This window comes from Rhinatrema bivittatum, chromosome 8, assembly GCF_901001135.1.
Source record: "Rhinatrema bivittatum chromosome 8, aRhiBiv1.1, whole genome shotgun sequence".
NCBI lineage: Eukaryota > Metazoa > Chordata > Amphibia > Gymnophiona > Rhinatrematidae > Rhinatrema > Rhinatrema bivittatum.
Window position 1 is genome coordinate 1,256,144 of NC_042622.1, and position 25,329 is coordinate 1,281,472.

At 42.5% G+C, this 25,329-nt stretch overlaps 1 protein-coding gene across 3 annotated transcripts in view; it reads left to right on the forward strand.

Moving 5' to 3' along the window:
- ASXL1 (ASXL transcriptional regulator 1) overlaps positions 1-25,284 on the forward strand; it is a 392,468-nt gene extending 367,184 nt beyond the window's left edge. For all 3 annotated transcript variants that reach the window (XM_029611257.1, XM_029611256.1, XM_029611259.1), the window contains exon 12: positions 19,891-25,284. In XM_029611257.1, the coding sequence (XP_029467117.1) occupies positions 19,891-22,848 (2,958 nt within the window). In that variant the 3' untranslated portion in view covers positions 22,849-25,284. The remainder of the gene's footprint in view (positions 1-19,890) is intronic.
- Positions 25,285-25,329: the final 45 nt, after the last annotated feature.

Below are 25,329 nucleotides of genomic sequence, written 5' to 3' on the forward strand. Positions count from 1 at the left end.
ATCCTTGGCTTATCCTGTTGTGGCCCATTTCCTGAAAGGTGTCAGATATCTTCACCCTCCTTTGCGGTTTCTGGTGCCCTTATGGGGAGCCCTACGTTTAGACCAATGTGTAACCTGAGCTTGCAGTTACTGACCTTAAAAACTGTGTTTCTTGTGGCAATTTGTTCTGCATGTAGGGTTTCTGAACTGCAAGCCTTGTCTTGCTGGGAACCATTCCTCCAGGTGACTCTAGGGGTGGTACAGCTGCGTACTGTTCCTTCTTTTCTACTTAAGGTGGTCACTGACTTTCACTTAAATCAGTCCCATCTCCCTGCACCAGGGAGATGGGACTTTGCTCTGGGCAAAGAGAAAAATGTAGAGGAGTATCGTCTGTTGTGACCCTTGGATGTCAAGAGACATATTGTCCAGTATCTGGAGGTTATTAAGCCTTTACGGAAGACGGATTGCATGTTTGTCCTTCACGGCGGTGCTAGGCAGGGAGAGCTGGCCTCACGGGCTACCATAGCTCACTGGATTAAGGAGGTAGTCACAGCTGCATACGTTGATACTGGGAAGCCATTACCTACTCAGGTCAGGGTTCATTCCACTAGAGCTCAAGCAGTGTCGTGGGTGGAAGTGAAATTGTTGTCCCCCCATCGACATTTGCTAAACTGCAACATGGTCCTCTCATTACACTTTTTCCAGGTATTATCGTCTGGATGTGCAAGCCCGGGAGGACGCAGCCTTTGCACATGCAGTTTTGACAGGACTGCAGGCAACCTCCTGCCCTATTCAGGAGTAGCTTGGGTACATCCCACGTTTTCTGGATTCAGCTGATTAGATGCTAAGAAATGAGAAATTACTACTTACCTGATAATTTCCTTTTCTTTAGAACAGTCAGATGAATCCAGCTTCCCTCCCTTAGCTGCCGAATGGTTGTACTATGGCCCTCCACCATGGCTATGTGTTACAGGGATTACTGGTAAATGTTCCTTCAGTCCCTAGACTAGTGTTAATGCATTTTTTGGCTGAGCTCAGTGTTGCCTGTTGGCCAAGTATTGAAATGATTTTCTGTTTAATCAAGTTTTGTTAGTCTATCCACAGTTGCTTTTGAAGAGAATTCTGGCAGGCTGATGTCACTGCAGGGGGTATATTTACTGTGATGTCAGTTTGCTCCATCTCCATCTGCTGGTAGAGGTGCATAACCCACTTGTTCTGGATTCATTTGACTGTTGTAAAGAAAAGGAAATTATCAATTAAGTAGTAATTTCTCATTATATCTGTTTAGAATTAACCACCATTCCGGAAGCGTCCTTAACTGCCGCTATAAATTTTTGTCCCTCCCTCCGCTTAATTAAGACTACCAACATCTTTCTGGTCTTATTTCCACATTGATGTAATTTAAATTTATAGTAAAACATAGATTTCTTTGTTTTCTGATGAATAAGTGTATTTAACGTTGTTTGTGCAGCCAAATATGAAACTTTAGCCTCACCTCTTTTTTTTCTATCAAAGAAGAACTTTATCTAAATTCTTCTTTTGTCTAATCATAAAAGAGATGATCTCCCTTCGCATAACCGCTTTGGCAGTTTCCCTAAATAAAAGCGGAGTTCATCTATGTTCCCGATTAAACTCCTGAAATTCCTCCCACTTTTTTTTTTATCAGAAATTCCTTGAGAGATTCTCATAAAAATATGCTGTAAACTTAATTTTAGCAACCATCCCATTGCTCATACAAATCTATCCCTCTCATGGCATGAAATCTCCAATGGGCCAATAGTTGACGAAAAAACTTTTCAAAAAATAGACTGGGAAAGCAATAAATAGTGCTCTGAACACGAGTGAACTCTTTCTTGTGGGTAAGTTGAAATGTTGACGAAGAAAGGGGATACCTTTATTTCTGGAAATATGCTCAGTTTGAGATCCTCTAGATCCTGTAAGGGATCAGCAACCATATTAAAATCTCTCCCACAGATTACAGGACATGTATCAAAATCAGTCAGGTTATCAACATTTTTTGGAAGAAGCTATGATCATAAACATTGGGTGCATATACATTACATACCACCACTGTTTTTCCCCAGTAATTTACCTTTAATTATTACATAACCATTTAATTATTACATACATTTACTATAGTGCTAGCCAGGGCATGCTTCAGATTGCAAATGAATCTAATGGGCTCAGATAATGACTGGCTCTCTGAAGGATATTCTCCATCTGTTGTGGGGAGATTGTTCTGAAGTCAGATAGCGGATATTGTCAGGAAGGAGTTGAATTGATTTGACCAAGGTTTGGAGGTTTGATCTGGGGTTGAGGTGGATGAGCAGAGGTGAGGGCATCAAAGGAAGACCTAATAGTATGTATTTTTTACACGAAGAATTCAGTTAAGTCTTCTGCTTTGTGGTCCTCTGCATCAGTAGAAGGTGATTGGGGTTTAGATTTGGAGAGTTTTTTTCTGCAGAAGCTTTGATAGTAATTACTATTTTTCTAATTATTGCACAGACTGTCTGAAGACTGGTAACCTTTAAAATCCACAAGATGGGAATATTGTTTCAGTAGACTCCTGGATGTAGTACTTGATCATTTTTCCTCCTTAAAAGCCATAAAATAATACATTTTCTTAAAAGTACACAGTGGTTAGGACTTGGTATAGTTAGTGAGCAGCAGATGTTTCAGACACATCTTTGTTTATTGCCTGCAAACCTACCAAGCTAGAAGTTGAGCAGGGCATCACACTCAACAGGAAGGAGGCAGACCAGATCCACCCCACAACTATTTTACTTTTGTGGGTGGAGAAAATAAAAATAATCTTGATGTTATCTGCTTTCAAGAGTGTGTATTGGGTAGGTTGACTGCTATGTATATGCTGGACAGATGCAGCACAAGGGCAATAGCCAAGTCACTTCCTATCATGGGTGGGAGACTGGTAAAAACAGGTGCCTGTTCATTCCTTGTGTCTGCTAGAGGAGAAGGAGAGGAGCACTTATAGCCCTGGGCCAGAAAAAGCCTTGGCCACTGAGAAGGGGAGAATCAGCAAACTGAAAAACAAAATCTGCTGGCAGGGAGAAGGAGAAGGAGCAGCAGCAGAAGCCATCTGGGGCTAGAAAACACATCAGCCATCAAGGCAGGGAGGAGTCATGGCTGCGTGAGACCAGAAAGATCAGCCTTGGCTTGTGTTTGGAGTTTGGCTAAGAGCTGTGGGACTGCAGAAAACAGGAAGGTAGGAGAAAGATGGGAGGGAAAAGGGAGAGCACAAGAAAAAAGTTTAAAAAACTAACTATAAAGAATTTTTTTTCTCCTATTACCTAAGAACTTTGGCTGGCACCTAAGTTTACTAAGCATTTTTTCACTCCTGATGGGGGAACAGTCAGAGTGTATCCTCTTTAGTTGCCAAATTCCCAATGTACATAAAAAGGTCTCGGCAATTTGCTCCTGAACACAGAGAGGACATAACTCTTGCAAGTAATATGTAATGGGCTGATAAAAAAAACATATTTACATGTATTTTCTGAATGAAATATGTGCTGTTAGTTCAGTGATTATGTTGAGAAACTGCTCACTATTAGGTGAATTTTCAAAAGATGCGCGCATAAAATGGCACATAAAAGAGAATGTTATTTTCAAAACCACAACGTGCGCATGTAAAAGAAAAGGGGTGGGCTATGGGCATTCTGGGGCGGGGCCAAAATATATGCACATAAGTTCCTATTTTAAAACCTGCCAAAGTGACACATATAAGTTTATTTGCATATATGTACTAATAAAACAGGAGGGAAGGCTATCTAAAAAAGCCGTTTGGGCAACAAAGTAGGTTAGACACCAACTGTAGTCCAAGTATGCTTTATTAGGATGGAGACGTGAATTCATAAAATCATGCAAATGCCCGACTCAGGCCGAGTTTCGCCTCGACTGGGGCTGCCTCAGGGGCTGTGTGCAATGAGTCTCTCTGTATATATCAGAGAACTGTCTTGTCATAAATACACCAAATATATTATTTCTTGGTGATATTAGTGTTGAAATAGTAGAAAATGGTCTCCGTTCTGAACGTCCTTGCTGTATCAGCCCTAACTTTGATAGCTAACGGCTCTAGAAAAAGCGCGAAAAGCAATGGGGATAGCGGACATCCCTGTCTCGTACCACAGAGGCATTCACGGAGCGGGATGCCAGTGGCCAGTAGTTAGTGTTCCACCTTCACGGAGCGGAAGGATGGAGGGCTGCTATCTCCAAAAAATAAAAAATAAAAAAATAAACAAAAAATAAAAACAGGGGTGGGTAAGAGTATGGGGCAGGGGTGTGGCCTGCTTGTTGCGGCGGTTGCTACCCCTAATTGAGCTGGATGTCACTTGGATGCAGATACGGCGCTGCTCTCTAGATTGGTGGGGTGGAGGGGAATTAGGGCTGGAGGGTACTGGAAGCCAATAGTGACAGGTTGGAGAGAGAAAAAGGGGGAAAAAAAATGGATAAAGTGCATGGCTTGCTGGGCAGACTGGATGGGCCGTTTGGTGGTCTTCTGCCGTCATTTCTATGTTTCTATGTACCTCTGGTAATTGGGAAAGCCTCAGAGTATGATCCATTGACCTTAACCCTCACCCTTGGATTAGCATATAATTGCTCTAACCAATTAAGAAAGAAGGAACCAAAGTTCATCTTCCGCAATACATGGAACAGGAAAGGCCAATGAACCATATCGAATGCCTTTTCTGCATCCACTGAAAGAAGAACTGCAGGGATCGACCTCTCCCGTACCCACCCAATCAAATCAATAATTTTCCGGGTGTTATCTGCCGCCATTCTTCCAGGTATAAAACCTGCTTGATCCGAATGGATTAAACGTGGGAGAATTGTATTCAATCGGGATGCCAATATTTTCGCCAGCAATTTAAGGTCTATATTAATTAATGAAATGGGTCGATATGATCCACATTGTGTAAGGTCTCGACCTGGTTTCCCCAATATGGTAATACCAGCGACATTAGCTTCAGAACGTAGGCCATTTCCAGTTCGTAGAGAGTTGAACAAGGCAGTTAGAGGCGATACTAAAGAAGACGCCATGGTTTTGTAGTATTGTGGGGTAAAGCCATCCAGCCCTGGGGCCTTAGCCTTCAGGTCTCGAATCGCTTGCAGGATTTCTAGGGGAGTAATCTCCTTATCCAATATAAGCTTTTCGGCCTCCGTAAGCTCTGGCATAGGGCAATATATGGGGGATATACCTATCTGCTCTGTCAGAATGGACGGGTTTGCTTCATACAGCTTCTGGTAGAACTGTTGAAAACGATGTCGTATGTCTGGGGGTGATTTAAGTAAATTCCCATCTGTATCCTGTATCTCTAGGATCTGGTTTTGCAGTATTTTTTGTTTTAAATAACGAGCTAATAACCGACCAGATCGGTTACCCCATTCAAATTTCTCACGTGTTATTAGAGCTAATTTGGCTGAAAGTTCTGCGTCCGCCATCCCCTGCAGTTCGTGTCGGAGGGATTGCAATTTAGTATAAGTTTTCTTGGACAACGTTTGCTTGTGATTGGTTTCCAAAATAGCAATTTCCTTTAATAATCTTTCCCTGGTTCTCAAACGGCTATGTTTGACCTTAGCCCCTGAGCAATTAAATGGCCCCTTACTACTGTTTTCATACACTCCCATATCAATGTTGGAGTACCCTCATTAGAAGATAAATAATGTGCAATTATGTCATGCAGGGACTTACAGAAATCAGCGTCTTGAATGAGAGAATCATTCAATTTCCAAGGACTGAATCCTCCCCCCCCCCCCTTTCAAGTCATCTATTTCAATATCGATAGAAGAGTGGTCGGACCAAGTGATGATATGGATACTGGTCAGCTTTATCTGAGGCAACAATATTCTGTCCACCAAGAAATAGTCGATGCGAGAATATGACTGGTGTGGTGTAGAGAAGAAAGTGAAATCTCTAGTCTGAGGATTATAGTATCGCCACTCATCTAGGAGATTCCATTTCTTTATAATCGCCCATAGGCGCCTCCTTGGTACACTGGTATAAGTGTTGCCTCCGTCAGAGTTATCTAGCTGAGGAGTCAGTGTTAAATTAAAGTCTCCAGTTATAATCAAATTACCCTCGCTCTCTCTACTTAGAAGATTGTCCATCTGGTCAAAAAATACTTTTTGTTCAGAGTTCGGGGCATATATATTGACCAGAGTATAGAGAACCCCCTGGCATTCAAACTTGAGCAGTAAATAGCGTCCCTCTGGATCCTCGACACTCTTCTTAATTATATAGTCATACCCTTTTTTAAGAAAAATGCACACCCCCGCGTATATGCTATTCTTCTGAGCAGCTGAGAAGAAACTATAGGCCCAATCAGGCCATGCCAGCAATTGTTCATACCTGCGTTTGAGATGTGTTTCTTGTAAACATACAATAGCTGCCTTATGGGAGTGTATTTCCTGTTTTAATAATTGACGTTTGCGGGGAATGTTGATGCCTTTTACATTTAGAGACAAGATATTAAGCGACATTATAAGAATCTGAGAAAAAGAGCAATCTAAAGGCCCTCACCGCAAGTACCCAATATAATTCTGTATGCCCCTGTACTCGACCTATAACCCTAGGCACCCTAACATGCGCCTCTCCTTCTCCCATTGTTATCTCATCCCTGTTTACCATACATCTGCCCTGCCCCCATCCTATCGTTCCCCCCGTTACACACACACATCCCCCTATCCCCCCTCCCCTTCCCCTTTCAGTTTCCCCATGCAGAAACCATGAAATCATGGCCCCCCTGCATGGAATTGAGGGCCTTAGCACTTCCCAAACAGAGTTCACAGCCCCCCCCGAAGCACCCAAAACTGCCTTTCAAAAAGCCACCTCTCCTTATTGCAGCCAGCCAGTCTGCTCAAGCCTCCATACCCAAGGCTCCTGTAATGGTCACATCAACTGATATAACATAATAGCATAACAAACTACTAGCCCGCCCGTACTTTCATAGATTAAAAAAAAAACCTCTTCTGCAAAACGCAGCACATAGAAGTAAAAAGGATGATATATAACAGACATTAGGATCACAGTCAACTCAGGTCATCCAAAGAATGTGTAGCTTGATCTTCAGTATTCCGCCGCAGACGCCGCCCGCCTTTCTCGATGCACTGCCATTTTGGTAAGTCCGGCCGCTCTCTACTCACATTTGGCACCGGTGCGCTCGTTCGAAGGCCCGCAGTAGCCAATATAGCCATCGCCTCCCTTGTCGTGCTCGCCTTGGTCGTCACCCCTTCAATCGTAATGGCGATACCCTCTGGATAGAGCCATCTGTATCGGATTTCAACTTTGCGCAGGGTGGCTGTTATTTCCCGGAATTCGTATCTGCTTTTGAGCGTAGCAGGAGCTAAGTCAGCATAAACAGAAATATTGTTTTCCTCCCACCTCCACGACTGCTGTTTTCTGGCTATGCGTAAGATTTGCTCCTTCAAAGGGTATCTTAGGAAGCACACTATTATGTCCCTCGGAAGATTATTAATCCGGGGACCAAGTGCGCGGTGAGCTCTTTCGATTTCTATTACTTGGTCTCCGGCCTGAGCTTCAGTAGCTGGGAGCTGTTGGAGAAGGAATGTGCTTATGTCCCGTACCACTGCATGGCAGTCTCGATAGGCTTCCACCTCGGGGACTCCTCTAATTCGCAAATTACAGCGGCGATTACGGTTTTCCAGATCTTCAATTTTGAGAGATAAATTAGCTTCCTCTTTAGCGAGCCACTTGCATTGTGTTTGTATTTTATCAATTTTCTCCCCCTGATAGTCCAATCGGAGATCGCAATCCTCCTCTCTACGGCCTATTTCCGCCATTTCTTCTTTCAGTTCGTAGAATTTCTCCATCATTTCCTTTTTATTATTTTTTAAGTCACAGCGAATGTCACTGAACCACTGACGAAACTCTTCTCGGGTAGGCATTGGGGTGGTCATATCAGGCTCATCGGAAGATGAGCGATCCCCGCCCTCACCGGGGGGCTCGGCCTCTCCATGCGGCTCACAACTGTCGGTTTTACCATCTCCCTTCATATAGGAAAACCGGCTCAGATCCGTTCCTTTTCTCTTCGCAGCCATGTTCCTTGAGGTGCAATGCTCCTCCGGGCAAAAAATAACGAAAGCTGGTAGAGGATGGACAGCGATTTAATTGCTAGCTATGTTTTGGTGCTCCGGAGCTCAGAATCAGGCTGCCATCTCCGTCGGTAACGTCACCGTCCCCCCCAGCTCGCGATAGTTTTGATAAAAAACTTCCTTGCAATTTAGAGTGTTGGAAAAAACATCTTCAGAGAAGTCAACAATAGTCCAGAAAACCGCCCACCAGCAGCTTCATACAACGCTGGAAGTTTGGGAAACCACAGTCTAATGACGGTTTAAAAAGACACCAGCAGTAGAAGACTCAACTTAAGATAAGTAATTCCGACTATTTGCTAATACAGCCTACATCCCCTGAAGAAAGACCTATTATGGTCAGAAACAAGGCCTTGTCGGGTGGACTTTAAATTTTATAGTTTATAAGTCGGTATTACGCTGGCAGTATGGACATCAAGCACAATAGTATGTTTTGAACTTAAATGAGTTCATCTCACACTCTAACAAACCATTGTTAATAATTTTAAAATTCACAGCGCACTTTTCATTCACATAAAAAAGATTATTAAGGTTGGAGGTGGAAAGTTCGTGATTAAAATGGAAACATAGCATTGCAAGCCAGTAATGCATTGTAAATTTATGAAACATTCCACTTCCTCCTTTAAAAATTTTTCAGTAAATTTATTGCTTATTTAGGGATTTTTATAAAGTCAGAGGTTTGTTACCTTTCAAAAAATCATAAAACTTCTAGAATAATTTATTGGACATTTTGTTTATGAGTTGGAATCAGACCTTCCCACGACATCCATCGTTGCACTAGTTGTGCTCAAATGACCCCTAAAGGCTGCCGTGCCCACCTGGAGAAGATGGAGCACTTGTTTGCCTCAAAGCACTTGTCTCCATAGACTCCAGGTAAGAGCGCACCGAGTCGAAAGATTCCGTCATCTTCGACCTCCTTCTCCATCGATGTCTCAACAGCAGCAAGAAACCGGTGACCATCCGTCACAGACATCGTTCCATTCGAAGACTTCAGCATCCTCGTCCTTGGCGCCGGAGAAGGACCGGGCCGAGCATCGCAAGAAACATATTCACCGGCACCAACGCGCATCTTTGTCCAGTGCTGGCACAGACAAGGCATCGACCTCAGCCGAGCCGCCTTCCAAAAAGTCCTGGGAAGAGGAGCCCCCATCCTCCTCTGGACCCGGGACTCCGAGGCATTCCCCACCTGCAACAATGTTGGGTGCCGAGACTCCACAAATTCCTGTGGACCCTCCTGCAACGCCTAGCCTGTCTCCAACCCTGGATGCCGCGTTACCTGCGCCAGCCTTTCGGGAGGAATTGGACCGTATGGTTCAAGAGGCAGTACTAAATGCTTTTCGGGGCTTCCAGTAACCACCGGCTCTGGCCCCCATACCAGCACCTGATCCGGTGCCTGTTATTTTGACTCTGCTCCTCAAGCGTTTGGACATCCTTTTCGGTGCCTTCCATCGGTGCCCACATATTCGGGATCATCAGCACCTTCCCAGCCACCGATTCCTCCTCCGGTATCAATTCCAATTCCTGTATCTTTGGATGATGAAGACATAGCCCATGGCTCCTCTCCTCTCCAGGAGCCACTGATGCCGGAGCCAATTCCCAGACTATCAAGCTTATCCATTCCTCGATGTCCATCGAAGACACTGATGCCATCGGTGCTAGCGCCACCGTCCTCTGTGCCGGTACCGCCGATCTCGATGCCTTCTCATTTTCCATCAGTACCACCTCCCATCCATCTGGTCTTGGACTTCTACTTCCATCTGAAGGGCCGCGGGGTGAAGGAGACTCACCATATAACCCTTCAGATGACAATTCCTGTGACTCACAAGCTTCTGAAGAGCTTTTGTCAGAACCTTCACCCGCGGAAGAAAGGCGCCACTCCCCTCCAGAGGACCTCTCCTTTGCTAGTTTTATCAAAGAGATGTCTGAAACCATTCCATTCGAATTGCAGACGGAGGAGGACGCCAGACATAAAATGCTGGAGGTGCTACAATTTGTAGATGCTCCTAAGGAAGTCATGGCAATTCCTGTCCACGAGGTTCTTCTTGACATCTTACACCGTATCTGGGAGCACCCAGGAACTGTGCCTCCAGTAAACAAGAAAACTGATGCCACATACCTGGTTCAACAAGCCCCAGGTTTTCAAAAGAGCCAATTACCCCACCAATCCGTAGTGGTGGAATCCGCTCAGAAGAAGGCTAAGAGATCTCTGCCTCTTCTACCCCACCTGGCGAAGATCAAAAGACATTGGATGCTTTAGGCCGCAGAGTTTTCCAGGGCTCAGTGCTGATGGCTCGTATAGTAGCCTACCAGCTTTATATGACACAGTACACCAGAAATCTCTGGAAACAAGTCCAAGATTTCTCAGAAACCCTACCTCACGAATTCCAAGAAGGATTATCCTCCATCCTACAAAAGGGATTAGAGGCTGGAAAGCATGAGGTCAGGGCAGCATACGATATCTTCGATACTGCATCCAGGGTATCAGCAGCTGGAATTAGCACCAGGTGCTGGGCTTGGCTGAAAGCCTCGGACTTACGCCAGGAAATTCAGGATAAGTTGGCAGACCTTACCTGCACAGGGGACATTTTGCTTGGTGATAAATTTCAAAAGGCAGTGGCGCAACTCAGACCACCATGAAATCCTGCGCCAATTGTCCACTGTCCCCTCAGATTTCTCATCCACAGCCAAAAGAGGATTTAGGAGAGATACCAGAAAGCTAACCTATAGGCCACGTAGGGACTACCCTCCTCCATCCCGTGCTAGACCAACCAGACCCTCTCACAGAGGCCAATCTCGTCAGCACAGAAACCCCCCCCCCCCCCCCCCCCCGCCCAAGGCTCAATCAGCCCTCCAGACTGGTCCTGCAGCAGGTTTTTTACTTCCATCTAGAGAGCAGCAGTCAACATCTCCCCCCCCCCCCCACACACACACCTTTTTTCCCGTGGGAGGCCGCCTGTGCCACTTTGTGACCAAATGGCACACAATCACCACCGACCAATGGGTCCTCTCTATAGTAGCCCATGGTTACCATTTGAATTTCCTTACACTGCCCTCAGACTCTCCACCACGTCTGGCGTGGAGTCTGAGCGATCACACTCCATTCCTCGAGGCAGAGCTCTCTATCCTATCGAAAATATCTCCGATTCATAGTAGGTCACAGACATTTCCAATACAGAGTGCTGCCGTTCGGCCTTGCATCAGCAGCCCGAGTATTCACGAAATGTCTGGCAGTCATGGCAGCGCACTTGAGACAGCACAGTATCCACGTCTACCCATATTTAGATGACTGGCTACTCAAGAGTCCATCCAGGCAAGGAGTGCTTCAATCCCTCTGTCTTACCATACAACTGCTACAGTTGTTGGGATTTCTCATAAACTATCCCAAATCTCACCTGACTCCATCATGCACCCCTCTCATTCATCGGAGCAGATCTAAACATTGCTATAGCCAGAGCGTACCTCCCAAGGGATCACGTACCTGCACTGTCAAACTTGGCCAAAGCAGTACAGACTCATCAGACAACTTCAGCTCGTCAACTGCTAACCTTGCTGGGACATAAGGCATCCACAGTTCACGTTACCCCAATGGCTCGACTAGCCATGAGAGTAACACAATGGACTTTAAAGTCCTAGTGGTCCCAATCAAACCAAAATGTATCACAAATTGTCCACATAACCAGCCAGCTTTGTCACTCACTGGCTTGGTGGATACAGGAGTCCAATCTACAGATAGGACTACCCTTCCAACCACCAAATCCTCAGATTACATTGACCACGGATGCCTCCAACTTAGGTTGGGGAGCCCACATCAACGAATTACAAAGCCAAGGAACCTGGACCAGGGTGGAAGCGAACCACCAGATAAACTTTCTGGAACTCTGGGCGATACGTAATGCCCTATTCGCATTTCAGGATTGCCTATCCTACAAGGTAATTCTAATTCAAACAGACAACCAGGTAGCAATGTGATATCTCAACAAGCAAGGGGTCACAGGCTCTTACCTGCTGTGCCAAGAGGCGGCACAGATCTGGGCCTGGGCGCTCTCACATTCCATGCTGCTGAGAGCAACCTACCTGGCGGGCACAAAGAATGTGATGGCAGACCATCTCAGCCGGACCTTTTATCCCCACGAATAGTCCCTAGATCCCACTGTAGCAAACCAAAAATTCCACCAATGGGGTCGCCCGCACATCGAACTCTTTGCGTCTTTTCACAACTGCAAGGTCGACTGCTTCTACTCTCTACACCGCAGCCGCAAGACACCACTGATGAATGCCTTCGCCCATTCGTGGAGCACAGGTCTACTATACACATACCCTCCTATTCCACTCATCAGCAAGACTTTCGTGAAGTTACGACAAGACCGGGGAACAATAATCCTCATAGCCCCATATTGGCCGCAACAAGTTTGGTTTCCCATTCTATGTGACCCCTCAGTCCAGCAACCATTTCGCCTGGGCATGGCACCAACTCTAATAATGCAGAACGACGGACTGTTGCGTCATCTGAACCTCCAGTCTCTATCTCTGACAGCCTGGATGTTGAAAGGTTGATTCTGCAATCCCTTAACCTTTCTAACTATGTGCCCCAGGTCCTCGTAGCTTCACAGAAGCCTTCTACTAGAAAATCTTACCGTTCAAGTGGAACAGATTCTCCTTGTGGTGCCCCACAACAAGGTTCCTGGACTACCTCTGGCACCTCTCAGAGTCTGGCCTACAAACTTCTTCGGAGCAACCCCTGGTAGGGCGCTTTATGAGAGGCTTACTACAACTGAAGCCTCCACTGCGTCCCCCAATTGCGGCATGGGACCTCAATGTTGTGCTAGCAGGACTCATGCGACTTCCATGTGAGCCCCTACACTCCTGCGAGCTACGACATCTCACTTGGAAAGTTATTTTTCTAGTGGCTATAGCATCAGCTCGCAGAGTCAGTGAGCTACAGGCACTGGTAACATACCCACCTCATACAAGATTTCTCCATGACCATGTAGTGCTCTGCACTCACCCTAAATTCTTGCCAAAGGTAGTGTCTGATTTTTTGCTTAAATCAATCCATAATACTGCCCACCTTTTTTCCAACACCTCACTCACACGCAGGTGAGCAGGCCCTGCATTCCTTGGACTGTAAGCGTGCACTCACCTTTTATTTAGACCGCACTGAAGCCCATAGGAAGTCCACCCAACTCTTTGTCTCCTTTGATAAGAACAGACTGGGGGTTGCGGTGGGCAAGCAGACCCTGTCCACCTGGCTGGCAGACTGTATTTCCTTCTGCTACCAACATGCAGGCCTTCCACTACAGGGACACGTGAAAGCGCATTCAGTCAGAACCATGGCAACGTCGGCGCACCTCCGTTTGGTACGTATTGCTGACATCTGTAGAGCTACCACTTGGAGCTGTCTCCATACCTTTGCAGCTCATTACTGTCTCGACAAGGCTGGCAGGCAAGACTGCGTCTTTGGCCGGTCTATACTGCGTAATTTGTTTCCAGTTTAGTAACCCAACTCTTCCTAACTACCACTGTGAAATTCATGCTACCCTTCACAACCAACAGCACCCCTGTTGTGCCTGTTGCGCATTGTTGGGTGCTGCTTGGCTCGCTTTGGTCAGGAATCCTGTAGCTCACTATTCACCCATATGTGAGGACTACCATCCTGCTTGTCCTGGGAGAAAGCAGAGTTGCTTACCTGTAACAGGTATTCTCCCAGGACAGGAGGATGTTAGTCCTCACGAAACCCACCCACCATCCCGTGGAGTTGGGTTCACCGACATTTTATTATTTTATTTTTCGCTCGTACTTTTTGCTACAAACAAGACTGAAGGGGGACCCTGTGTGACTACAGTGTTAGTGTTCCGTGACAGGGCTCCATCTGATGATGTCACCCATATGTGAGGGCTAACATCCTGCTGTACTGGGAGAACACCTGTTACAGGTAAGCAACTCTGCTGTCTCTGCACAGTTTAATTTGCAAGAGAGTCTTAGCCTTCTACCTAGAGCGGACAGCAGTCCATGCAACTCTTCATCTCTTTTGACAGGAACAGACTGGGAATTGCCATTGCCACGCCAACCTTGTCCAACTGACTAGCGGATTGCATTTCCTTCTGTTATGTGCAGGCGGGACTGCAGCTTGGGGGCCATGTCAAGGCTCATTCTTTCAGAGCCATGGCGGCTTTGGTGGTCCACTTCAGAGCGGTCCTCGTGTACGAAATCTTCAAAGCTGTGACATGAAACTCCCTCCACACCTTCACCTCGCATTACTGTTTGGACAGAGATGGCCAACGTAACAGCAATTTCAGCCAGTCTGTTCTTCAGAATCTCAGCTGTAAAACCCAACTCTTCCTACCTCAAGCCCATTGTTCAAGTTCAGGCTGACTCCATCTGTTACCAACAGCACCAGTGTTGTTCTTGTGCTCGTTGGTCCTGTTTTTTGGGAGCAGCCTGTGGCTAGGGATTCACCCATATGTGAGGACTAGCATCCTGCTTGTCCTAGGAGAATGCAGAGTTGCTTGCTTGTAACAGGTGTTCTCCTAGGACAGCAAAATGTTAGTCCTCAGGAAACCTGCCCGCTACCCCGCGGAGTTGGGTTTCTCCTGTGTTTGTTTTCGTAATTCTATGTTACGAGACTGAAGAGTGGGACCTGCGTGGACGCTTGGTTAGTGGCATGTTCGGCATGCTCAGTGTGCCAGTCAAAGTTCCTAGAAACTTTGACAAAAGTTTTCCATGCCGGGCTTCACCTGATGCTGACACACCCATATGTGAGGACTAACATCCTGCTGTCCTAGAACACCTGTTATTGCTATAGACATTTATTCAATTGGGAAAAGGAAAAAATCCTTGTGCATTGTAAGAGAGGAACAGGTCGATTTTAAAGCAGCAAGAGCTTGATATATATTGGTTTCAGCTAGAAATGAGGATATCCAGATGCTGTCCAGATTGTTGTAAGAGAACAATATAATATGAATTAAGAGGTAAACCAACATTCCTGTTGTAATCTGTCTATATATTGTAATTTAAACAATTAAAAATCAGCCTTGAGGCATCAAAGCAGCTGAGGGTCATTTTGCCTGGTTGCCACATCACAACAGAATTATATATAGCATCGTAGGCTTGAAACCTTTCCTGTGTGGCCCTAACTCAATGTTTCCCAACCCTCTCTATTTCATGCATATTCATTATGGATTTCCTGAAAACCAGACTGGTTTGGGAAACACTGCCCTAACTACTGAAGGTGACATTCATCTAGATCCAGATATTGATAGTAAATTTTGTGATTATCCTTGAAGGAGGTCTGATTTGTAACTGGAATAGTAGTTGAAGCCTTTGGTCTACTTCAGGCCCATATCAGCTGCATAAAGATCCATAATGAGATTAAAATACATTTTATTGTGAAAAAAAGTTCTAACTATATGAAACTAAATTAAAGGGAGGCTTGGTGGTAGTTGTAGAAATCTTCAAGGAACAAATATAATGTGAAAGACCTAATGATAAATTTATTGTATAATGGTAGAACGTAACTGAGGCTGTTTCCAGTAGCTCTCTAGTGCTATCTAGTGGTCCAGAGCTTAGAAGAAGCTTTTATGACTTGGTATGCAGATATGACCCATAAGTATGACTCTATTATGAATGCTCATCTATGGAGATTTTATTAGTTGAAAGTCAACCAGAGAAGTAGCTGGGTAGAATTTATTCATTTGTCTAACACTAACAGATGTTTAAAGATCCAAACTTTTGGGACTATGGCAATGTTAAAAAAAATTAAATTTCCTAGCGTGTAGCAGTTGGACTCAGGACCAATGGGTATAGTGTGCTCGTGATAGCAGTTGGAGATGGAGTCAGATTTCAATCTGACTTCAGCACTACATATACCCATGCACGAGGCTCTGCTCTTCAGTTTTTTCCGTCTCCATAGCAGTTCTGGACTTCACACACGCTTGCACAGTGTTAGAAAACCTTTGGAGAGGTGGATCGGCGTGCGTTAAGGGTGCGGAAGCTCAATCATGAGCACCCCTTTAATGCCTGCCGATATTGCATTGGGGCCCATTAGAAAACTAGAAATGTGATGGTATACCATATGGCCTTTGTTGTCTGCCCATTCACACCAACTGCTCCGCTCTGCAGTCCCTACCACTCCCTTAGAGATCCCCTGTGCTTATCCCATGCTTTCTTGAATTCAGATACTATCATTAAGAACATAAATGCCTTCCAGGGTCAGACCAAGGTCCATCGAGACAGCATCCTATCTCTGACATTGGCTAATCTGGATTGCAATTACCCAACAGATCCCATAAAGAAGATCTATTTCCTGTTTATACCCAGGGGTAGCAATAGCTTTCTTTAGTCTGCCTGGATAATGATGTTTTATGGACTTTTCCTCCAGAAACATGTCCAAACCTCTTTAAAATTCTATGCTAGTTGCCTTGACCACATCCTCTGGCAACAGCTTCCACAGCTTGATTGTGTGCTGAGTAAAAAAGTAGTTTGCAAGATTTTAAAAAAAAATCTTCAGGTTAATTTCATGGAGTGTCCCCTTGTTTTAGTATTATTTGAAAGGGTAAATAACTGCTTTTTACTTACCTGTTCCACCCCACTCATGATTTTATAAACTTCTATCATATTCCTTCTCAGCTGTCTCTTTTCAAGTTGAAGTGCTGTAACCTGTGTAGCCTGCCTTTTAGGGAAGCCATTCCATTCCCTTTATTACTTTTTTACTGCCCTCTGTACCTTTTCTAGTTCCGCTATGTCTTTTTTTTAGATGGAGCAACCAGAAATGCACAGAATACTCATGGTCTCCTCCATTTCCATTGGAAGGCTGTTCCATGTGTTCACCATCCTTACTGTAAAGAAATATTACCTTAGATTACTCCCAAGTATACCACCTTTTACCTGTATCTCATCACTCCTCATCACTCCTTGTTTCTTACTCCCTCATTCCCCCTCACCCTTTCCTTCCTCTGCAGTAATTCTCTCTCTATAGCTTTTTCCCCTCCAATTTTTTTGCAATCAAATCTTCCTTTACACAATGCTGCTTTTTTATCATGCTTTCCCTTCCTTTCTCCTGGAACATTTATTTATTTATTTATTTAAGTCTTTTCTATACGGTCGTTAAGTAACTTCCGTCACAACGGTTTACAGTAGGCACATAAATATAGATATGCTGAGACATTAATTTACACAAGTGCCATATCGTTTCGGTACATAGTTTTTTAAAATATCATAATTGAAATGTGATATAATATTGTTTGGAGTGTTTTTATTTTTTTGGAATTAAAGTAATACTAACTTATAAGTGTCACTTTATCTTATAGAACTGGATGATAAAATAAAGTAATATAGAATAAAATACAGCTACACACGTATTGATTGTGGTGGTGTGTGTTTGATTTTTCATTTGTTGCTACCTCGCACTTCCCCGGTTTCACTACTCTCCCACTCTTTTTTGATACACGTGCTTAAATAGCCAGGTTTTTAAGTGTTTTCAAAAGGATTTATTGTCACTTTGTAACCTTAACTCTAAAGGCATGGTGTTCCATAGTATGGGTCCTGCCAGAGACAAAGCTCTCTCTCTTACTTGGGTGAGTCTTGCTGTTTTTATTGATGGAACTGTAAGGAGTGCTTTGTTAGCTGATCTTAGATTTCTGTTTGGTACGTGAACGCGGAGGGCAGTGTTAAGCCAATCTGCATTTTCGTTGTGTATTAATTTATGTATGATACAGAGGGTTTTGTATTGAATTCTTTGTTCGACTGGTAGCCAGTGTAACTCGACTAGGGTTTCTGTGATGTGGTCTTTTTTACTTTTTCCGGTCAGAATTCTTGCTGCGGTGTTTTGTAGAATTTGTAGTGGTCTGAGTGATGTGTATGGTAGACCTAGTAGTAAGGCATTACAGTAGTCGGTGCTCGCAAAGATCAGTGCTTGTAGTACTGTACGAAAGTTTTTAGTTGTTAGTAGTGGTTTGAGTCTTCTGAGAACCATGAGTTTGGCATATCCTTCTCTCACTTTTAAGGATATATGTTGTTTTAGGCTTAATTCTGAGTCTATTATAACGCCTAGGTTCCGTACTTTTTCTGCTAGTTCTATTTTTTGGTTGTTTTTGAGTGTGATTGTATTTTGAATGATTTCATTCTTTTTGCGTTCTAAGTGTAGGAACTCTGTTTTTTCAATGTTGATTACTAGCTCCATTTGGTTTAGTAGTTGTTTTATGATATCAAGGTACATATTGGCTAAGTTTAGTGTTTTTTCCAGAGTTTCATCTATAGGTAGTATTAGCTGAATATCGTCAGCATATATATAGTGTGTTATGCCTAGACCGGCTAGCAGGTGGCACAATGGCAATAGGTAAATGTTAAAAAGGGTAGCAGATAGAGCTGACCCCTGTGGGACCCCTGTTTGAAGGTGTATTTTCTCTGACATTACGTCTTTGATTTGAACTTGGAAATATCTGTTGGTTAGATAAGATCTAAACCATTTGATAGTTGTGTTACTTAACCCTATTTCTTTTAGTCTATTTAAAAGGATTTCGTGATTTACAGTATCAAATGCTGCTGAGAGGTCCAGCATCACTAAGATATAATGTTTGCCATTGTCGAATCCTCTCATGATGTTGTCTGTTAGTGCTAGCAGGAGTATTTCTGTGCTATAGTGTTTTCTAAAGCCATGCTGTGATGGATACAAGATGTTGTTATTATCTAAGTGTTCCGCTAGTTGCTTTTGTATAGTTTTTTCAATTAGTTTTGCGATTAGGGGTAGGTTTGATTCTGGTCTGTAATTGCTCAGGTTAAGTGTGTCGCTGTTTTTCTTCTTTAGAATTGGCTTTACAATTGCCCCTTTTAGACTTTCTGGCATGATTCCTTCCTCTAATGATAGGTTCACTATCTTTGTTAATGTTGGTGAAACTGTGTTGGCTATTTTCTTTATTTCAGTGGTTGGTATTGTGTCGAATGCGTGCGGGGCTGGGTTTAGTTTTTTTAACATCGATTCCATTTCCATTTCAGAAACCGTCTCGAATGTTGTCCATTGTTCTACATCTTTTTTATTCATTTTGATTTCTTGTTTTGTTGTAGTAGGAATTTTTGTTTTTAAGTTTTTTATTTTGTCGTTGAAAAAGGTGGCTATCTCATTGCATCTATTTACTGGTAGGTTTTGTGGAGGGTTAGATTTGTCATTAGTGAGATCTCTTACTATTGAAAATAGTGTCCTTGGGTTGTTAGTGTATTTTTCTATTTTCACGTCATAGAACTGTTTCTTTGCATTGAGAATTGTTTGTTTATAGTATGCTAGGTATTTTCTATACTTAGTTAGGTTATCCTTTTCCTTTGCATCCTTTTTTGTCTGACCATCGTTCTTCCTCCATAGCTCCATCTGCAACTTATTTCCATCCCCCCTTTTGCAACTTGTCCTCTTTGACACTTCCCCTTCTTGCCAAGTCTCTTTAATACTTCCTATCCTGCCCCTACCCTTTCCACAATCTGTTAGCTCTGCATTTCTTGCTTTTCAGTGCGATGGGCTCCACTCAGGTTGTATGTGGCAGCTATTCTTCCTTTCTTGTCACAGCTTTTTCCACTTTGTAGTAATCTAGTGGAAGGAAGACTGAATTCTTTCTGCCAGCAGATGGATCTAAAGTACAGAAAGGTCACATAGTAATTATTGCTAGATAAATTAGAAATTATATAGCAAAAATCAACTTACCTAAACTTTTGAACTGGACTACCAAGAAAATTGTACCCTTTATTAAAGCGTTTTTATATGTGAAAATTAAACAAAATAATTTTACTTTTTTTTTTTTTCCCCAGATTCAGCTTTCACGAATCAAACCACCCTGGTTGGTTAAGGGGCAGCAAGCATACCAGATATGCCCCAGGATCATCCCAAACTCTAAGTCCTCTAGACGAGGAAGAACTAGAGCCGGGTCCCTTGCCAACATTAAAACTCGAGCCGAAACAGAGACAGCTGCTGCTTCCATTGGAGGAGGGGGCGATCCGGGAGGAGGTGGTGGTGGCAGCACAGATGGAGGGGGAGGATGGCAACAGTTCTGTAACGATACAAAGACAAGGGCATCAAAGAGAACTTGTGGAAAGCATGCGCCAAATTTTAAGCGAACACAATTATTGTCGTCCTGTTGTATAGATGCAGAAAAAATTAATATAAAGACAGTTATAAAGCCACTGAAAATCAATTGGACTATCTGTGGAAACCATTTTCCTGCTAATGAGGATAACTTCACATTGAGACATGCTACTAGCCTTGTTGAATTTAGGGTAGAAACGCACACAGTAGATGCATCACTTTCAGATTTATTTGCCAGCAGCCAACTGTGTATTAAACCAAGTGAAACATCTAAAGAGACAACATTTTCTAAAGAATTCTGTGATCCGGAAGCCCCATCTTCTGCTTTTGTGATAATTAGAGGACCTGCCCTTAAGCCTTACAATGCTTTTCATGAAGAGCAACTACATTGCACTGTAGAAACCTTAAACCAAGGGACTACCAATCTTCAGTATATGGGTAAGAGGTCAACAATTAATCCTGTAGAAAATATCAATATTTTATCAAGAACAGAGGAAATTCCAACTTTAAAATCTAGCCATGATCTTGCTGAAAAATATGCCTCACTTGGTTGTGCTGGCTTTGCGACTGCCCTTGAATCTATGTCAGATACTAAAAAATACTGGGAGCCATTTAATGAAGTACAATTTACTGAATCTGACCTTACAGCTGTAGTGTATCTAACTATCAATGACTCAAGTGCTAGTGACAATGATGCAAATTTAAAAATGATGCTGAAAAAGAATTGGCCAGAACATGACTGCAGGGAGAAAATAGCACCAGCTGATAAACAAATTAGGAAAAGACAAGCTAATAGCTTTATAGTAGAATCTAGTTCATCCCTTCATGCCATTGGTAGTGTTGGTACGAGGGATATTGAAAATACTCCAAAAGATTGTGTGTTACAATTGGAAGAATTACCAGTGGATGAAGGGAAACTTGTTAATCAACAGATACTGAGGCAAGTAAGCAGAAATGGACACTTTGAGTCCCAGTGTATAACAAGTCACACAATGGATACAGCATCAGAATCTGACATGGAAATACGTGAGAATGTGGAGGTTATGTGCTGTGAAACCTCTAAGTTGAAGAATTCTAATAGAAATATATTAGGTATAAATCATTGCAAACCTTTTATACAGACAGATAAAATGAAAGGAGACTGCCAAGCACATCATACACAACCGGTTTCAATGCTAAAAAACAGAGAGGAGTCTCAAAGATGGAATTTAGTTGTTCCTCAAAGAGCTTTGAAGCCTCTAAACCATAGTAGTACTGTGAATGAGCCACGGTCTGCATATTCTGCCAGACTATTTTCATCAGTTGAAGCCAGAAACCCATTATTTGCACATTTGTTCCAAAGCAGCCTTGATCTAGATAAGGCTTTGTCACAGATACCCTCTAGCATGAGGCAAGAAAATCTTTCATCTTCTCTGTGGGTGGTCATGGAGAGCCACAGTGTAAAAAACAAGACAGACAACATTGGACCCAGAGAAAGAGTGCCCTCTTGGGGCTGGGGCTCATACACAGCAAACGAGCATAAAGATAATGGAATTTTTCTTGATGATTTGTACTTCGGTCTTCAGTTTTCAGCAGACTCTGCTCCAAAAAACTCCCATGATATGAAAGTATTTCCCAGACTGGAAGGGTTAATGAACCAGCCTAGTGTTCTAGGAATTAATTTCCCGATGAGATCAAGAGACTGCTCAGAGGAAGTCTTGTCAAGTGATGTGAATACATTTGAAAACTTTTTCTCAAAAAGGTCATGCTCTTTCAGCTTTGAAGATCAAGAAATGTTTTCATCTTCCTTGGCTTACTTTCAACCACTACCTTCTGACCTAGGAAAAAATAAAAGTCTTGTAAACTCAGAAGAATCAACAGTGCCTGGGGTTTTGTCTCTAAATATAACTTCTAGTGCTAGTTTGATCAGCGAGACTTCAGTTGATAAAAGCTACTTTGGTATACTGGAGAAAAACCTCATTGGTGCTGTCTCTTCTGGCAATACATCAAGTCCAAATTATAACCTGGGAATATCACAGTCTATGCTGGAGAGAGTTTTATGTCCTGCAAGGCAGGTTCTGGCAGATAAAAAGTTAGTGTGTCACGGAGAAGCCCGACTAGCGCAAGAAGAATGGTTGCTAAAGCAGCACTTAAATGACCTAAACTCAAGAAAAAGTAAGCATATACCTGATTGTCAAGGTCCAATCCAGAATAACATCCCAAGCAGGAAGGAGGCGGTGTATAAATCCTCGGAGCTGACAGAAAACTTGCAAAGCATGCCCTTGATTATGACCTTGCCATTTTTCAAACCAGCCAAATCTACTGGTAAAGAACTCTCTCAGCCACAGGAGCCTTCATCCATTCTTTCACAAGTGAGTATCAAGCAAGCTTTGTACAGAAAGCTCTGGAAGCTGCATCTTAATTCCACAGATTATAGTTATGCAGCAAATGATTCTCTTGAAGGATTACGTAGAAACTTTGTTGCAGGTGTGAAGCAGCTTGGCCACAAAGCTAAATTTACAGCCACTAATAATTCCTCCCTTTCAATGCAAATGTTTGCTGAGAACAATAGTCTGGAACAGATCTCTGTGCAGTCCTCCTGCAGCCTGAAAGCCATGATTATGTGTAAAGGATGTGGGGCTTTCTGCCATGACAATTGTATAGGACCCTCCAAGCTTTGTGTATTGTGCCTTGTGGTAAGATAATAAATTATGGCTATGAAGAAACTGTATATTTTATGTGTGGACTTTGATAATATACTGTTCTTTTGTTATAATAGCTGATAACTACATTTGCTTTTGAGAAAAAGAGTCTACCTTCTAATCAAACTCTTATTTAAATTTCAGATAAATTACAATAATTGTTCTAGGGGATGTGTGATGGGACTTGCTCTGTTACATTTGACAAGTCAAGGAATTTTATAATGGAGAACAACATTTGTGTTTTTGAGACCCTCTTAACCAGAATCTCTCTTCAGAGATAGCTAAGGGGGTTAGAACAATATTTCCCAACTTAGTTCTGGAGGCATACCTAGCCAGTCTGGTTTTCTGGATAGCCACAATAAATATGAATGAGTTAAATTTGAATACACAATATCTGCAATGTTTGTAAATCTCTTATGCATACTCATTAAGCATATCTTGAAAAACCAAACCAATTGGCATGCCTCTAGGATAGGGTTAGGAGCTACTGGTCAGAGAACAGATTTTCTACCTATGTTAGCAGTTACATCCCTGCCTTTTAGTAAAATGGAAAGAGTTTGAGCTGAATGTGGTATTTTCTCCCAGTAAAATAACTCTTGGACAGAGCAAAGTTGTTTTGTTTTTTTTTTGTTTGTTTTTTTCTTTTTTAATGGAAACATTTGGCAGAAGAGAAGCAACTGTATAACTGTACACTGAACAGAATCCGTTCACAGAGAGGGACTAATAAGAGCAGACTGGGTTTGTAAATTTGAGATGAAAAGGTGATTTTGGTGGGCAAAACAGGAGTGTGTGTCTGTTTATCATAGTCTACCAATGCTCTTCTTGAGGCAAGGCTTGCATCCTTACAATAGGCATACTGTATTTAATTTGCTTGGACAAGGGCATCTTGTACCTTTTCACACATTGCCTGAAAGCACTACAGTAAGAGTTGCCTGAGCAGAATACGCTTCTATTTCAACTCTATTCATGTGTGCATATATATTCATATATATATAAATAAATATATATATATATAAATATATATCAATCTAAATCATTACTGTAAGTACCCTGTGCATTTTCTCAATGTATTTATCATATATAGTATTGGATATTTTTATAAATCTATGTAAAATGCAGAAAATAAAATTCTGCATCTTCCACTGATTTTATTCTGTTTTCTTTACTAAAGTTCTGTTGTATTGAAATTATTTCAGTGTAATCAACTTGGTCAAAGCCAATATCCAAGCATACCAACCTCTCTTCTCTGCATGCACAAAAACCTACATATCCTATGTTTAATCTGTGAGTACAGAATAGGAACAAATCTTTTACCCTCAACCTGCCAAATGATTCTACACAAAGTTGAGTAGAAAGAAAGGGCCAAGTCAAGCTAACAAAATCTTAGCTACTCAGCCTGAAACACCTCCTCCCTTCTTCTGATCCTCATGTACACCCACCCTTCTAACAGTTTAATTCAAACTCTTTCCCCCATACCTCCATACCTACCACTTTAGCCAAAATGATGACACTGGGACAGAGAGGATGATTTCTTGATCATCATGGTATGGTAGGGCAGAGCACAGCAGCCATTGTCAAAGTAGTAGTAGTATGAAAAAGCAAGCTTTTTATTGAACCTTTTATTTTTTATTTCTTAACTGAAACTTATACTTCAAAAGAACCCTGTCTTGTCTTAAAAATATTTCCTATAGTTTAACCATTTGCTGCCTATTATAAAACTTTTAAAATTTACTAAACATATTACAACTTCTTCCATCACTTCAGAATCTATTAATCCCAAAAGTTTTATTTTGCCTTCAGGAGATGACCATATGTTTACTACTCATGGCTTTTTAGTGGGACCATGTATGTGACAAATTTGAATTTGTGAAGTAAGCAAGCTTTTTTGTCATTTTAAAATTTCTCCTGAAGGCAATGTGGATATTTTATCATGTGAAAGAGGAAAAAGAGCTTGTGTTATGAAGTTTGACTTCATGGTTTACCAAAGAACTTGAATGGGAAATAAAAGCCTGATATTTGAAAGTCAAAAGAAAGTCACCTACAGAATGACTTCTGAAGACCTTGTAGCAGTCTATTTTGCAGCAGTTTCATTCGCTAAATCTGATGCAAATACTATCTGATTTTTAATTTGTGAAGATGTTTTTCTATGTTACAGCAGCATCATGTAGTCCTTTTTGGGTATGTGGAATACATCATCAGTTGTCAAAAATAACTGACTTATACAATTATTTAATGGCCTGAAGAAAGAGGTGAATATAAATGTTTATACCCCCATTTGCTTCACTTTCAGTTTGCCTCTGTGACCCACTAAGGGTTTCAAGGACTTGACTCTGCTGCAGAGCACTTGATAAAGGGGAATCCCCTTCCTTTGTAAGGTGCTTGATTTTACCCAACACCTGTGGTATTGGAGAAGTCAATAAAGATTCTGTAAAATCTGAATTTCTGGTTGTTAATTCTTTTTCTATAATTTAATTCCAGTTTAAA